The 15,666-nt window shown below is 35.7% G+C and overlaps 1 protein-coding gene across 1 annotated transcript in view; it reads left to right on the forward strand.

Moving 5' to 3' along the window:
• The window catches only part of LOC145782815 (uncharacterized), a 56,039-nt gene extending 42,747 nt beyond the window's left edge, over positions 1-13,292 (forward strand). The window contains exons 19-22 of the mRNA XM_082594582.1: positions 7,870-8,020; positions 8,995-9,153; positions 10,482-10,636; positions 11,392-13,292. Of these exons, the coding sequence (XP_082450708.1) occupies positions 7,870-8,020; positions 8,995-9,153; positions 10,482-10,636; positions 11,392-11,448 (522 nt within the window). The 3' untranslated portion in view covers positions 11,449-13,292. The remainder of the gene's footprint in view (positions 1-7,869; positions 8,021-8,994; positions 9,154-10,481; positions 10,637-11,391) is intronic.
• Positions 13,293-15,666: the final 2,374 nt, after the last annotated feature.

The following is a 15,666-nucleotide window of genomic DNA, read 5'->3' on the forward strand; positions in this document are numbered from 1 at the left end:
TACTACTACTACTACTACTACTACTACTACTACTACTACTACTACTACTACTACTACTACTACTACTACTACTACTACTACTACTACTACTACTACTACTACTACTACTACTACTACTACTACTACTACTACTACTACTACTACTACTACTACTACTACTACTACTACTACTACTACTACTACTACTGCACTTTTATAGCCTATGCAGTCTTTTATGAACTAGACCTTCAGTTTGTAAAATTTTCCAATGTTCCCTTTGTCGTGCAGTGTCCCAAAGTGTTCTTGGTTGGCTAATTGATGTATTTCGTTGAAGTTAGATACAAATGTAGTTCGTTGTGTGCCACGAGCACGTCTCCGGCTTAGACAGAGATTTTCGAATTCTTTTATTCTGATGATGTGACTGAGAAATTTGAGTTGCCTGTGAGTTATGTTGTTCAATACTTTCTTATCTTGATGTACCTGGTGAGTAACGTGAAATCACAAGTCCTTCCGCCTTGCAGAAGTGAATCTCTTGAAGAATTTCTGATGAGGGCCTTTTGGAGTTGAGTTATTCTTTCTACGATGTCGGTATTGCGAGTAGGAATGCCTCCAACGTGAAGTTACAATTTTTTGGGAAAACTTTCTAGTAAGGCTTCTTCCTTTCTTCTCTACTCGCAAGGGTTTATTTTTGTACCACCTCAGACCCCTAATGTAGGTTTAGTTTTTGTCACTAATTTGAGTGTATTTAGTTACCAGAACTTACCAGGAAGTGGCTTATTAAGTGAGTCTTAAATGTTTTTAAACAAAACAAGTCCTTGCTTTTAATTTTTTCTTCTATTTTACTCCACAACTTGGTTCATCAATGATTCAATTGGTTGCCTGCCGCTAATATGCATTTTAGTGAAGAAAAGGAACATTTTATTTAATAATCTTGTATTGTGCGAATAAATGTTTTCAAGTTCAAAATGATTTGTGCAATACGAGAGATAGATTGTTATTGAAAACATTATGTATTTGATATTATTGGTTTGTAGGCATTATTTCGTTGGAAGATTTTGAATAGGTTATTACAATAAAGTGGCTCAATTTAAAAACTTCTTATTTTTGAGCGTACGACTATTTCAATAAATAGCGATTTATTTTTGGAACTTCATGAAGGGATGCCTTCATTCCACAGCGTTTCTTGCCACAGACACGTAACTAAGTAAACTATAAAAAGTGTCATATAGTATCAAGCCAACCAACCTGGTCGGGTTTTCATCCATGTAAATTTTTGGGTATTACAAAAGCCTACACAACAATTTTCGATCTTTCTATGTTTGATTCGTTAATGCACAGTCTATTGTATAATACGTTTTAGCGTTTTATTGACAAAATTGTAGTTTGTTTTCGGGTGGATCAAGTAAAGTTTATTTCTTCCGAGTCATGCATCAATTTTTGTTTGGTGTAGTTAATAGCTACATATTGAATGTTACAAGAATAAGGTCCCGATAAATGCATTATTATTTTTTGCAACTCTCCTTACTGTGCATATTTAATTTGGTCACTCGCAGTATTTTTTGACGCATTATTGCTTGCTGTAATGTTGGGGACCCCCCGTGGGGCAGCAGAATAATGCTTTTGTTCAAATTCTTTTGAAGTTTATTGCTTTATCTTCTTGCTTTGAATATTGCGGAGAAGTCTTCAGCTGGACTATTGCTTTCTGGTGTAACCCATTACTCTCGAATGATTATGCCTATCACTTTTGTGAAATCATTCAACTAGTTGTTTATTATAAATAAAAATAAATAAATCTGCAATAATCATTGCAATGTGAATAAAGCACATATTTCACCAAAATTTGCGGTGGAGTGTGGAATGAAGTGATGGCTGTACGCCGCTGTTGAGCCAGATAAATGTATTATCACTCAAGTACTGTACATCTTGTGTGGTGAGACGGCGTAATGGATAAGACGTTGACTTTTCAACTATGCGAACCTGGTTCGACTCCCGGCTTAACACTTTGCTCCTCAAAGGGAGGCCAGATTTGGCCCTCCCCTCAAATTTCCTTTAATTATTTGAAGCACAGTAACGCCATGCACTTGGTTTTTCTTGACTTTTCCTAAAATTGCCAGGCGGATCTGATGATATTAAATTTGATGCTAAAAGTTGTGTAGTTTTCTTGTAAATTCAAGATTTTAGTGAATTTTTGCTATTTCTAGCTAACTTCCAGCAAAGCGTGAAATGGATTACATTGCGATAACAAGCCATAAGCTCATAATTGCTTCGTGCATCGATATGCGCGAGCAGAGAGAAGCATCCTCTTGCTTTCCTTTGTTTGGTTTGACCTCAATAATACAAAGCGCGTAATTTCTTATGCTACAAAGAAAAGCCAGTGATCGCAAAGCTGTTAATTAGAAACAATAATAGCAAACGTTTTTTGCGTTATCAGCTCTACAAAGAAGAATAGCAATCCACGATCAAAATAGTAGGCTATGGAGGCCACAAACTATTCAAAACAGTTGTTTCAACCAGATAATATTCATTGACGAATAAAAAACGTTACAATAAGAAATCTTCTCTTGGGTAAAGACACGAAAACCTGGTTTCGAAATAAACGTTCTATGGAAATGCTCTCATTGACAAAACTTGCAATTGAGGAAATGTATCACTGCAAATGCTTTTGGGAGAAGCCGGAGAAATAGCGTTTTTGCAAACAGTAATTGTGAGATACACTCAAAATTGTGAGATAGGCTCCATTTACACGTAGCAGCTAACTCGATGGCGTCTCTTCCCTGCTTTATGTCGCCTACTTGTTGTTATGTCCTGTATTTTTGTTTCACAGTGCACTGTGTTTTGTTTCAAAGAGCGCAAAATAAAGATGATAATGCCTCATCTACATTACAAAATATTTTGTAATGTACAAACAAAATGTACAATGTACACAATGTACATTACAAAATATTTTGTAATGTAGACGAGCCATAAAGTTAGGCGTCACATAAGACAAACAACAAATCAGCTTTCTTCTTCATTGATTCAACATCTGAATACGTTGCCCCAATGTATAAGAGGCCGGCTATTGTGAAGACCCGCCATTTATAAACGATCCAATTATAGCAAAAGTGGGACAAACTAGTGGATCAAAGAATGAATAAACAATGCTGAGAAAACTAAATCTAAGTGACGAACAATACCGATGTCTTCATTTATCTTGGAAAAATGCTGCTTAAACTTATCAACAAAAAATACCGTAAATAACGGCAAGGATCCCGAAAGCAGAATTTGCTCGACTTTGGCATGAATTTAGTCAGACATCTACAGTAATAATTCCACACATACAATAACGGGCTCTCAACGGCTGTAAGATACATAATAATCAACCTGGTTCTGGACGATTTGTGTAACAGTTTAGGGGAAGACACTACTTGAAATGATGCACCACACAAAAGATTTTCAATGAAGACTGAGTCTAAAAACCGATGTGGATTGTGCTGCACAATAACTTCAAGTTTAGGACAGAAGAGGCAGAAAGTATCACGATAAAAATAAAGACCTTGTGGGAAATTTTCGAGAATCATAACACGATGCAATTACCATAAACGCTTAGTTTGCATGCTGCTCTAAGCTGGCCGGCAACCACAAAGGTAGACAACACAGGCAGTTTATAATTCGATAACAGCGCAATAAACATTATAAATACGTAAACCGACAATTTTCTTTTACAAACGTTTTACGTCTAATAGTAAATTTTCCCCCAACAATTTTTTGTGAAGCGCTTGCAAACCACGGTTTTGTAAAATAATTCATCATTATTATTTTTTACTTCTCGGATATTGTAAAACGTCATCAGCAAAATCACAAAAAAATTTTTCATTACTTCAATGTAGTAGGCCTAAGAATTTTTTATAGAATTGTAGCCACGTTGTTTCAACAAAGAAGCCATTTTTTGGCAATATAAAGTTATAGAAAATAATTTGCAATCATGCAAATGGTTGGAAAGAATCTAGGAAGTCTTCTCACAATCTGGCACAAAGTGATTATGTTTATTGTATCTCTGCAAAATGTTTTACGACAAACTTTGAAGCTTCGTTATAATCATTTTTATCTTTGAAGTCAAAAGTTAATTTTCTTTTGGCCAGAAACATAATCACTGCCTTGCTGATGTTGTCGCCTTTACGCGTATTTTTTGTGCTTCAAACAATAAGGACCCAGTCAGCAATCCAGTCTATTTACATTGATTCAACATTTGTAAACGTTAAATTCATGTAGATTTGCTGACTGTGGGTTATTTCACATTTCTTTTGTTTACGCATGTTCCTCAATTCGCTGTTGCATTGTTTCGACGCTGGCGGACTAAAATTGTATTTTCAAATTGATTGACGCAATCTTCAATAAAAAATGGGCTTCTAACTTAGCTTTGTTGATGTAAATGCTGTATTGTTTGTGGATGTAATTTATGAGTCATGTTTATAAACACCAGTAAGCGAAATGACTTATGATGGAGCCTGCATGATAATTGTGATGCGACTTGACACAAATCCACAATTTCAAAAGCACCTAATTTGAACTTAGAAATTTCAGATAATTTCAACAACTTGTTCAATTGTCTTCTCTCTACTAAAAATATTCATACTACAAACTCAATTGTAGACCTAAAATACACAAACAAAGATGTAAACAGCTATTCAAGCAGGCTAAGGTGTTACTTATGAGAAATTTGGTTCCATAAAACTAGAAGCTAGCCATGAGTTTCGGAATGCATTAGTTTAGGACAAAAATGTAAGACAACAAACGCAGTTTTGTTTTTTCAAATTCGTGTAACAATATTACTCTAATTGTAACTATTTTAGAATCAGTGAGTAGCTTACAATAAGATTTGCTCGCAAATCTTTATCAATGCAATGATTCGGCACACCGCACACACACTTCGTGCGTTCGATTGAGCTCTTTGTTATTCAGAACTTTGCATGAAATCGGATTAGCATGGTAATTAAATAGCGGCAAGATAAATCAAAATTGTCGTTTTTGGGTACCTTTGCAAAAATTGAAATATCAAGTTTAACATATAAAATTTCAAAATAATGACTTTTCAAACTTATAGACAAATGATTTGTTTTCACACCAGTGCAACTTCTGTTGAAATAGCATCAGCGGATAACACGTAACAGCTGATTGAATTTGATCCAAAAACGGCCCCCCCTTGAGCAGTTAACTTCCAAAAAAACGTTGAAAAGCAAAGGGTTAAGCTGGTTGTTGAAAACACCGCTCACCTCTACCTAGGATGTAATAAATTGGGTGGGCATAATTGCTGCAGGAAAGGTGGCCGAGAGAAAGGAACTGGCCACCCTACTCTCCTTAGTGCCAAAGGCTTAGTACAATGAAACCTTATCTTCTCATACCCGACACTTGAATCAAGTATGGGGCCACCTTTACCCCGATTTTATACGAACGGCAAATGCCAGAGAAGTTTGAAAGACCATGATATCGCCAACGTTTTATGTTTTTTTTTAACTACATAATCTGGCATGGTTTTTCTGAACTGTATTGCTGCAAAACTTTCCTTAATCCTTTAAAGTTCGAAAACCGGGAGGGGAATAGTTTAGATAGTAATCCGAAAACTACATCTCGTAAATTCGTTTTGACGACGAAGGAAGTGAAAACCAAAAAATGATTTAGTAGTTATCCTAAATATAAATTAGTGAAAAACGAATAATGATTTCTTTGCTTGAATAAAAAAGCAGTGAATAACGCGCATTCGATATTTATTTTTCAAAGGAATGGGTATAAGCAATCGATATTCAGAAAGCAACGAATAACGCTATCGAATAGTGACAACTAGTCGTTACTTCCAACCCTGCCTAGTCTTACTCTTTTTGATGATTGTAACTATTTTTTCTTCCTTGTAAATAAACTTTACAACTATTGTAACGATTAGTTGATCAAAGAAATTAAAATTAAAAGCAAAACTGCCTTAACTAAAATTTTATTCTTTTAATTAAAAATTGGCACCCATGCATGTGGAAATAAAAAGAACGAAAAGTTTAATGCACTCATATTTTTAACATTAACCAATGACATGTGATGTTGTTTAGAAAGAAATTCTGAGCTCAAAAATAGGGAGGGGCCTCACAAATGGAATAGCCTAGAGCCTCTCATGGTCTAAATCCGGCCTTGGGTGTATGATATGCTTCTTAGTAAGTAACTGTTCATGATTACGTTTTCACATTAAAAACCAATTAACATTCAAACGCGTCATTCTGACCGCCGCTCCGCTCAGTCGGTAAAGCCGGACGGCGGCGTTCTTCACGGGGCCTTCCTTGTCTCCTTAATCTCGCGTCTTCGCCACGCGGAGACCGCCACCGATCACATTTTCAGTACGAATAGCGACCGCGGCCTATCGATCCTTTCGTCTGTTCGAGAGCGTCGAACGAGAGGTGTCAGAAAAGTTACCACAGGAATAACTGGCTTGTGGCGGCCAAGCGGTAATAGCGACGTCGCTTTTTGATCTTTCGATGTCGGCTCTTCCTATCATTGCTAAGCAGAATTCGCCAAGCGTTGGATTGTTCACCCACCTATAGGGAACGTGAGCTGGGTTTAGACCGTCGTGAGACAGGTTAGTTTTACCCTACTGCATGATGAACGCTCGTCTCGTGACGCGACGTCGCGATAGCAACTCTGCTCAGTACGAGAGGAACCGCAGATTCAACATTTGTTACGTGCGCTTGGCCGATCGGCCAGCGGCGCGAAGCTACCGTCCGCGGGCTTTCGACTGAACGCCTCTAAGTCGGAATCCCTCCTGACAAGCGACAATTTGTTCGCGCCCGGCCCTGAGCGGGCGAAGATAGAGGCGTTAGCCTCGGCGAAGCCGCGGAGAGGCCGTTCGGGTCGGTCGCGGCAAGACGCGGCCGGCCGGCCCGACACCTCGGCTCGAGGCCAGGCGCCGAATCATCCGCAGACGACCTGGTGAAAGACCGGGGTGTCGTGATCGCTGGAGCAGTATTTCGACTGCGATTCGTTGAGAGTAAGCATTCTGGTCTGCGATTTGTCTTGTCCTCCAATGACAAGATGAATGACAAGACAGTGACATCGTTAAATGCGTCATTATTTTTTTGCAACTTTCTTTACTGTGCGTATTTTACTTGGTCACTCGCAGTATTTTTCGTCTCATTATTGCTTGACAGGATGTTCGGAACCCCGTGGAGCAGCACGATAATGCTTTGTTCAATTTCTCTTTCAGTTTTTGCTTTATCTTCTTGTTTTGACTGTTTCGGAGACGTCTCTAGCTGGACTATTGTTTTCTGGTGTAACCCATTACTCTCCAGTGATTATGCTTTTCACTTTTTTGAAATTAATCTATTCTCGCTCACTTAGGCTACGTCAGAAATAAAACTTTTTGAGTAACTGTGTCCGGACAAAGAAAACTCATAAGTCGCAATATTGGAAAATAAATGATGAGAAATTTTGTTTGACATGTCGTTTTTGGGAAGCAAAGGTATGAAACAAACCTTCATTCATCAAGTCCCTATGTGTATTCCTCACAAGTATGCATTAAGTTGTATAAGGTACAGCACAGTAAACATGTTGAAGATCAGGGATTAAAAATAAGTTATGATAGGTATTTGGGCATTTGTTTGCAATACAAAATAGTTTCAATGCGTTGAAATAGCCAGGTAAAGTTAGAAAAACTATATTTAACTCAAAAATCAATCTTTGTTCTATCATGCAGTGAAATTATTCTTAATGGAATTTACCTTTCCTTCGGAAAGATGAGGCCGTCATTTTCCTTTTTTGCTTTCTCCTTTGCACAAGTTTACTTGTAATATACTACAGTAACTACTACTACAAACATGTTTTAAAAAACTATGTAGTTTGATCAATTTTGTGTGAAGAAGGCATTTGTGTTTGCAGATCTCAGCAGCAATGGCTTACTTTGAGCGTAACGATTGCATACATCTTGATTTAAGAGCAGGCAATGTATATGTTGGGAAATACGAACGTTGCAAACTTGCCTACTTCGGAATGATAAGGTCCACAAATGGGGTGTGTGATATGCTTCTTAGTAAGTAATTGTTCATGATTACGTTTTCACATTAAAAAACAATTAACATTCAAACACCAGGTGATGCACTTTGGACAGGTTTGCAAACCGATAGCACCCTTTAACTGCCACGCTTTTTTGATGCATTTTTTAGAATTTAGCTTGAGCAAGGCTTTGATTTTGAACTGCTGTATTTTAAGAATGGAAACTGCAAAAAAAAAAAAAAAACGATATATGAAAGTTGTTGCATTTTCATCAGTCTGTAGAAATATGTTTACAAATTTTGTGTATTTTTTTTTAAATGCCTTAAATGAGTAAATTTCTGACAAAATGCAATAATTTTTCGTTTTTTTTTGTTTTGTTTTTTTCGTTTCCATTTAGATATCTAAAAAAAAATCTCAAACTGCTAAAAACTTCACAGGTAGATGTCAGGCAAGTGTTAAGCTTGCCACACAAACGTTGTTACGGTGATGTTTATGCGTCATGCGAACAAAGAACCGCATAAACTTCGCTTTGCACAAAAAATAAAAATTCTCTGTAAATGATTGAATATTACAGAAAAAAATCAAATACAAACCTACCATTTTTTTTTCAACTTTTAGAAAATACAAGTCTTTCTTTTTCTTGAAAAGTAACTCCCATGCAGTTTGGCAAACAAAGACCAGAGTTATGGTGATTGCAAACAGTGTGTACTTTTTTAGAGCTCGGTCTCTTTAAAGGGCCCGTGGCAGTTAAAGGGATGAACAAAAAGTCAGTATTATTCAGAGGAGTAACATCTTTTGCTGAACACAGTTACAGTAAAATTCTGTAATTGCTTACCATATTAATTAATGTTGTGGTAGCTGTTTGTTATGCACTAAGATGTTGTCCAAGGATACAGATATTATCTGTGTTTATTGTGTGCTGGTTTCTTGGTTTAATGTCTCCTTGAAAATATATAAATAAAGTATACTATAAATTATTGCTGTAATTTGAGCAATGGTTAATTACTTCAGGAGAAAAGATGCCAGTTAAATGGCTTTCACCTGAAACAATCGGCTATGATGAGAAGTTGGGTATAAATTATCCTGGAAGAATAACCATCAAATCCAATGTCTGGAGCTTTGGTGTTTTACTGTATGAAATATTAACAAAAGGGCAAATACCGTATCCAGGTAAGAGTTACTACCCTACCACAGCCTCCCATCTGCTGATGGGAAGCGTTATAATAGAACCAGGATTCATAAGAACGGGATTTCCAACTAGGCTGCGTTTTCTACCAATAAAATATCGAGTTAAGCAAAGGTGTTTCTCTGCTGAAATTTCTACGCAATTGCTATGAAGCAATGAATAAACCAAGGATATCAGGTTTTCTATAATTTGCGTGGGCGAAGCTATGAGATGCTGTTATTTAGGCAAAAAAAAAAATTTTTGGAATTTAGAAAAAAATTTACACAAATAGTGAAAGCATTGTAGAAAGCAGTTGATTTCAGTTCAGTTGAAAACAGTTGTAGAAAGCTGTAATAATTGATTTCATTTGAAATATAGACCATTCCATTTTTTGTTGGTTGTTGATAGAGTTTTTTTAACTTACAAAAGATTCGGGAAGTTTTTACTCTTAAATATCTAAGAATGTCCTTTTAAGTTTAATTCTTGTTCTTGAGTTTGAGGCCGCCACATGTCACGTTGATCAATCCACGCACAGTAGCCAATGGATTGTGTTTTCATCGAGCATTGTGAGCTCCACATATCTATACTGAGGTCGGTTTACAGGACATTGGTAAATAATGTGGCATGCAGTCTAAAGTCTGAGCCACATGCACCAAATGTTGAGTCGGCAAGGACCCATTGAAACATGTTACTATTGAAGAGGCCCATCCAAGTTCGCAAACGATTGAGCTTCACCCAGATTCCTTTCGAAGTAGTTCTGCTCAAGGTGGTGTATTGGGATTGGGATATCTATCTTTAAGTTTGATAATTTATCTTCTTCCATGTCTAACATATTCATGGATTTGATCCTCAATAAATATTCTCTGTAGTAAGTTATTTATTTTTTATTTCCCGAATAGCAAACAAACAAGAAAGGGCTAACGATGAAATATTAGTGTCAGTTTAATTCAAACAAAATTCCCTTACAAATAGTCAAAAGAAAAAAACTGAAATATTTTAAACACCCAATAAGGCAAAACTATTTACAAAGATTATTATCAATAGAACAGCAAATAAATGGTAAAAGAATTCAATGCAGACCTAGAATGATCTGGACAAGAAACATCTCTAAATGGACGAAGTTAGCCTAATATATGAATGTGCGGTATGAAATGTTCATGATCGAGAACAATGGCACATTACTCCCAATGCTCAAAATGAGGAAGTAGCATAATGATGATGATATATAAGGCACTCGAAATGGGAGTGTTTTACTTGTGAGTTAGAATTAGAAAAAATTACGTATTGCCTGATCGGGTTTGGTTAACACTATATTTAATATTTTTTTGTGCAGGAATGTTGAAGAAGGAAGTGAGGGAAAGAGTGACAAAAGGCTACAGAATGCCAAAACCAGTGACCAGCCCACCCTGCCCAGACTCTTTATATGACCTAATGTTGAAATGCTGGCATAGAAACGAGTTAGAGAGGCCCACGTTTAAACATTTACAAGTAAGAAATGATTAATTTATTGTTACTTCTTCACTTGATGTTTTGGAATCGAGTTCGTTCTTGCGCCGCCCTCAGTTGTTGATGTTTTTTTTTAAAATTAAATCGAGAAGCTACTAGGCAGAAGCAAATCTTTGGTCTCATCATTCAAAACGCACAGACCTTCTGCTCCATTTTGTAGAAAAGTATGACATAGCGCCAAAATGTGACCTGGAGTTTTAGACGTATCTTCCCACTCGCAGAAGAAAAAAGATGCTGCTTCCTTTTAATCCATGATTATCTGGAAAAACCAACTCCCAGGGGATGATAAATTACACGCAGCCAAATCTTTATCTACAGTATATACTGTATAAAGTGTATATAGACATACGTATAGGGCAGGACTGAACCTTGGTGTGACCTATTTCGTTTCTGTTCTACTTTTTTTCTGATCCGCCAAAGCACCTCCAAAATGTCATTATTGATTCGAACTATAAAAATTACTTTAAATGCTTTTTTGATCTATTTTACGTAAATTTCTGTTTACCAATTTTGTATGTTTTCAGGAGGGTTTTGTGCTCATTGTAGCCTAATAAAGCCTTAATCATGAATGCAGTGCGGTCTTAGTTGTAGTGGATTCCTTTCTTCTTGCACTGAAATGCAATTTTGACTAGAGATAATATTGTTATTTGTTAACAATGTGTTGATAACAATAATGTTGTTACGTAACATTAGTATACAATAGTCATTTAGTGTTTACTTTGTTTATGTCACATCAGGCTTTCCTTGAGGATTATTTTATTGCTACCGAGCCGCTTTATTTGGGATCAACATGACAAGTATTTTGAAAAGTTTGAAATTTCATTGAGGGGCAAGTGAAGCAGATGTATCAAGAAGCTATAGAATTTGTCTCAATCTAACCATGAAAGTTATGAGCTCAATAGCTTCAAACTAATTTTGCTTCATCAGCTCTAAAAACATTTGGACAATTTAAAATTGCTTTGATTTCTAATTTAAGCATTTTAAAACTGAAGTTGTTTTCGAAACACAACTGGTTTCTGAAGTCTTGAGATGTCACTTTGATGAATTACAATATGTTGAAGTAAAATTATGCAGTATGCTGCTCGCACTCTGATATTTTTATTAATTGGAAACTTTTTTCTCATTGAAATTTCTAGATCCTTTCAATAGTCATCAAGGGTATACGGTAGCTAAAAAACCTTTGCAAAAATAGGGTTAAAATGAAACGGTGCAAAATATTTTGCACAGAAACGAAAGTGTATTCAGCAGTCAATTGTATAACAAAATTTATATGATTCTTAATTGTCGTATTTTTAAAATTATTGTCAGTTAAAATAAACTTGTATTTTGTCTTATGCGTTTTCAGTTGTATCACGTCTCGTCAACAAACTAGGTTTGCTTATGCAGCAAACAGATGTGTCAACTTTTCATGTATCTTTTGCTTCCTTGTGCATTTAACTCTTGATAGTTTTTACGTTTTTAAATAAAAATATCTGAGATAGGTTTCCAGCAAACTAGCTAGTTTCTGATAGAACAGGTAAGATCAATCACTATAGTTAGTGAAAATGCACTGATGAAGTACAAAATGACAAGAGAATTCATGCTCTTTTACAATTTATCGCTGTTAAATAAATTATTAATTGTACTATCTGGTACATTGTTACTTTTTATGCTGAAACAAAAAAAAAATCCAATGATTATGAAAAACTCATCTTTATATGTTTTTTTTCTGCTTTGCTATTACTGCATGAATTTAGCTAAACTGAAAAGCGATTGCAGTTACGTGTCATACAGTATATCAATTTTTCCTGCCATTGTGTAGGCCTACCGTAATATTAAAACTTCTGATAGTTTCTGGTACCAGTAGTGCAAAACTGTTCAACTGCTTCAGCACCGCACATTATGAGTGTTGAATGCATGCCTGCGCCATCGTCTGATTTGAGCTGCGTAGCTGCGTATTACGATGTATGTATGCGTATGTGAATTTATATGTAACTGCAGACAGTAGCACACCGTTTCGGCCTTCTGGCCTCGCCAGTGCTGTACGTATCTGGGCATTTTATGTGTATGTAAATATTGCGTATGCGTATTTACTCAAGCATTTTGATAGGTTAAAATGTACTAAATAATCATAAATTGCATGCTCTCATATCCTTCAATGTATATTGTTTCATTGCAGTGCTGAAATTTATATTGTGTTCACAACATTATAAACTTTGTCATTTAAAATGAAATTGCTTTTACGTTTGCTTTACGATGAGATTTAATGATTCATTTTTTCAAAACAGTTACTTCTCTTCAATGAAAACCACGTTGTAACAAAAAACTACAAATATTTCATTTGGATTATATTAATTATCGTTAAACTCAACAAGATCTATTCAAGATCATGTCTGTCATGGCGTGAACAATTACAAGAACTTATTTCTAAAAGAACTTAGTAATCTATCCCAACAATTTCCTTGACTTTAATTTCAATATTTAAATTTGTAACTTAACCTTTGCATTGTCTTATTATGAGAACAGAAATGGCGATACGGCATTGTTTGTCATATCCCAGGGGTTTTCATAATCTGTTATACTACGGCAAGTCATAAAAATTTGTGTCGTCGAAGAACGTGACAAAAATAAAAGTTGTTGGCTGGAGGGTTAACTTCTGTATTATTGGTGCAAAGCTGTAGAAGATTGAGTAGCAGAGGGACACTACTTTACCGCTATAAAACGTCCAGATTTAAAATCTTGAATATACTTTGACAAATCATTGTCACTGTGAGTATTAATATCTTTCTCATGCCGACAAAATACTTTTTGATTCAAATCTTAACTTTACAAATTAACCACTATCACTGAGTTACTTTAGATTAAATTCTAGATTAAATGCACCTAATATTTTTTATTTTCGTAGGCTACTCTCCTGAGAATAATCCCCTTATTCAGTTAACCCTAAGTTAACCCTAACCCTAATTTTGAGATCATTCTCGCATGATCTGTTTAAACAGAAGCGCTTGCTCTTGAATATTTTTTTAAAAATAGGCAAACAAGACAAAGTAATCTTAGCGGGTTTAAAATTTGCATTATACAGAGATATAACATAATTAAAAGTCAATAGATACATTAAACGTTTAAGTTATTTTGGCAGCCGATTGTAGCATCGAATAGACAGCGATAGACACGTGTTTCGCCCATGAGGCTGGGCTCATCAGTATCGCACCAACGTTTAATTGGAGGTCTCAATGGCTGGCGTGGAAGCTACACCGTTCTGGTTAGCGAAGCGTCACTGCAGCTCGCTGTGCTAGTGAGTAATCAGCCTTGTGCTGATAGCCGGAAAGAACGCCTTTCTTCACAGATACATTAAACTTATTCTCATTTCATATGCTGGAATTCCAGATCCTCCAAGTAATTCGTCCATGATTAGTAACAGCCAACCGTGTTTATCTTCTCGTAAACGTTGACGAAACTGTCAACACATATTTCAAGACATTTTTTTATGTGTCCAAACTCTATTTCAAAGCAATATTTGTATAATATTGTTTCTGTGTATTTAGGGTAATAAAATAAAATTGATCGTCAATATTATTGATTATCTTGTAAAAGCAACAAGCCATTTACAATAATAAATTAAAAATGTCTTTCACTTTAGTTTAGCTTTTGTTTCTTTTATTGTTTTTTTAAATGCTTAATTAGACCACTTCATTGTGTTCCCTATAAAAGCATATTCCAGTAAGTCTTGATCCACTATCGGGAATTCACATTCTGTGGTCGTTTTTATCGCAAAATTTGGAATGGCTTTTCAAGAATAACATCATTGGAAATATAACAGATTCTTTATTGATGTAACACATAATTTCTAAACAAAAGAACGACAAATGTACGAGAATGTAAAGCGACAAATATTCAATAAATCTCAATTCAATTTAACCAACCTGGGCCATTTTTCACGTAGTCGTCACTAGCTTAAGCCTATAAAAATGTTACAAAACAAGACCATACAGTAAATGACAGATTGAGTTGTTCCAAAAAAGATCCAAACGTGTACAAAGTAAAACAAATATTTTGTTTTTTAATTTGTCATGTGACCAAAGTAAAGAAGTACCAGCATCTATAGTACACAATGCGTCAGCACTCCAATTATGACGAAAATGGATATCGACCAAGTAAGGTTTGCAAAGTAATAAGATTAGTAAGACGCCCAGGGAGTAGCCCTACTTTAGGAACCTGACTGGGATGATATTAAAGCCAGGCCAAAAAATGGAAGAAAACACTTCATGTTCATCTGAATAGGAAAAGCATTTAGCCTACATCTCTTCCGATTCTTATTTACCAAGACAACTTTTTTCTTTTGGTGAAGAAGTACTCTCCTTGATATAGGCAACAATTTACATTTCTTTAAGGTAATTTCATAACTTTTAAAAATATTTTGCTTACAAGGCTTGAGCCTCAGATTGGTATTATGATTCTTTAAAATACATTTTTTAACACACAGGAATTGAAATATTGTGTGAAGTGATTCCTTTTTACAATAGTGTTGTTGTCGCATCCATGCGTATTTTTTTGATTAAAGATTTAGTTTGTAGTTGAATGGAAGGCAATTTTAATATTTACCTTTAGGATGCCATGAAGTGCTTTGCTGATCACCCAGCTGCTTGCTTTCAAAGGGTATCGATCCTTCGTCCTTTTCAAGCATCCTATGGTACCAGGATTCTCCTGCGGTGGTGTAGCTATGCAACCTTCACTGTCTGTTCAGCTTTCACGAGCAGCTGTACAACGTTGCTGACATGTTGAACGTGAAACTATTCGGGATTAAACACTGAAAGGACATTAGCTCACACGGCGTTTCTCATACGCAAGTAAAACGATGATATACTATCATCAGCATTGTCGTACATCAGCATCGTACTTTTTAGAATGTTAGCAGCTTTCTTAATGAGTTTTCATTACAAATTTTAAGCTGTTGTTTATTCTAGTTATTTAGGTAAAAAGGTTCTGCACAGCCGCTACCAAAACGAAACCGTTTTAAACAGTCTTCAAGTTAT

The sequence above is a fragment of the Aplidium turbinatum genome, chromosome 14 (assembly GCF_918807975.1).
Source record: "Aplidium turbinatum chromosome 14, kaAplTurb1.1, whole genome shotgun sequence".
NCBI lineage: Eukaryota > Metazoa > Chordata > Ascidiacea > Aplousobranchia > Polyclinidae > Aplidium > Aplidium turbinatum.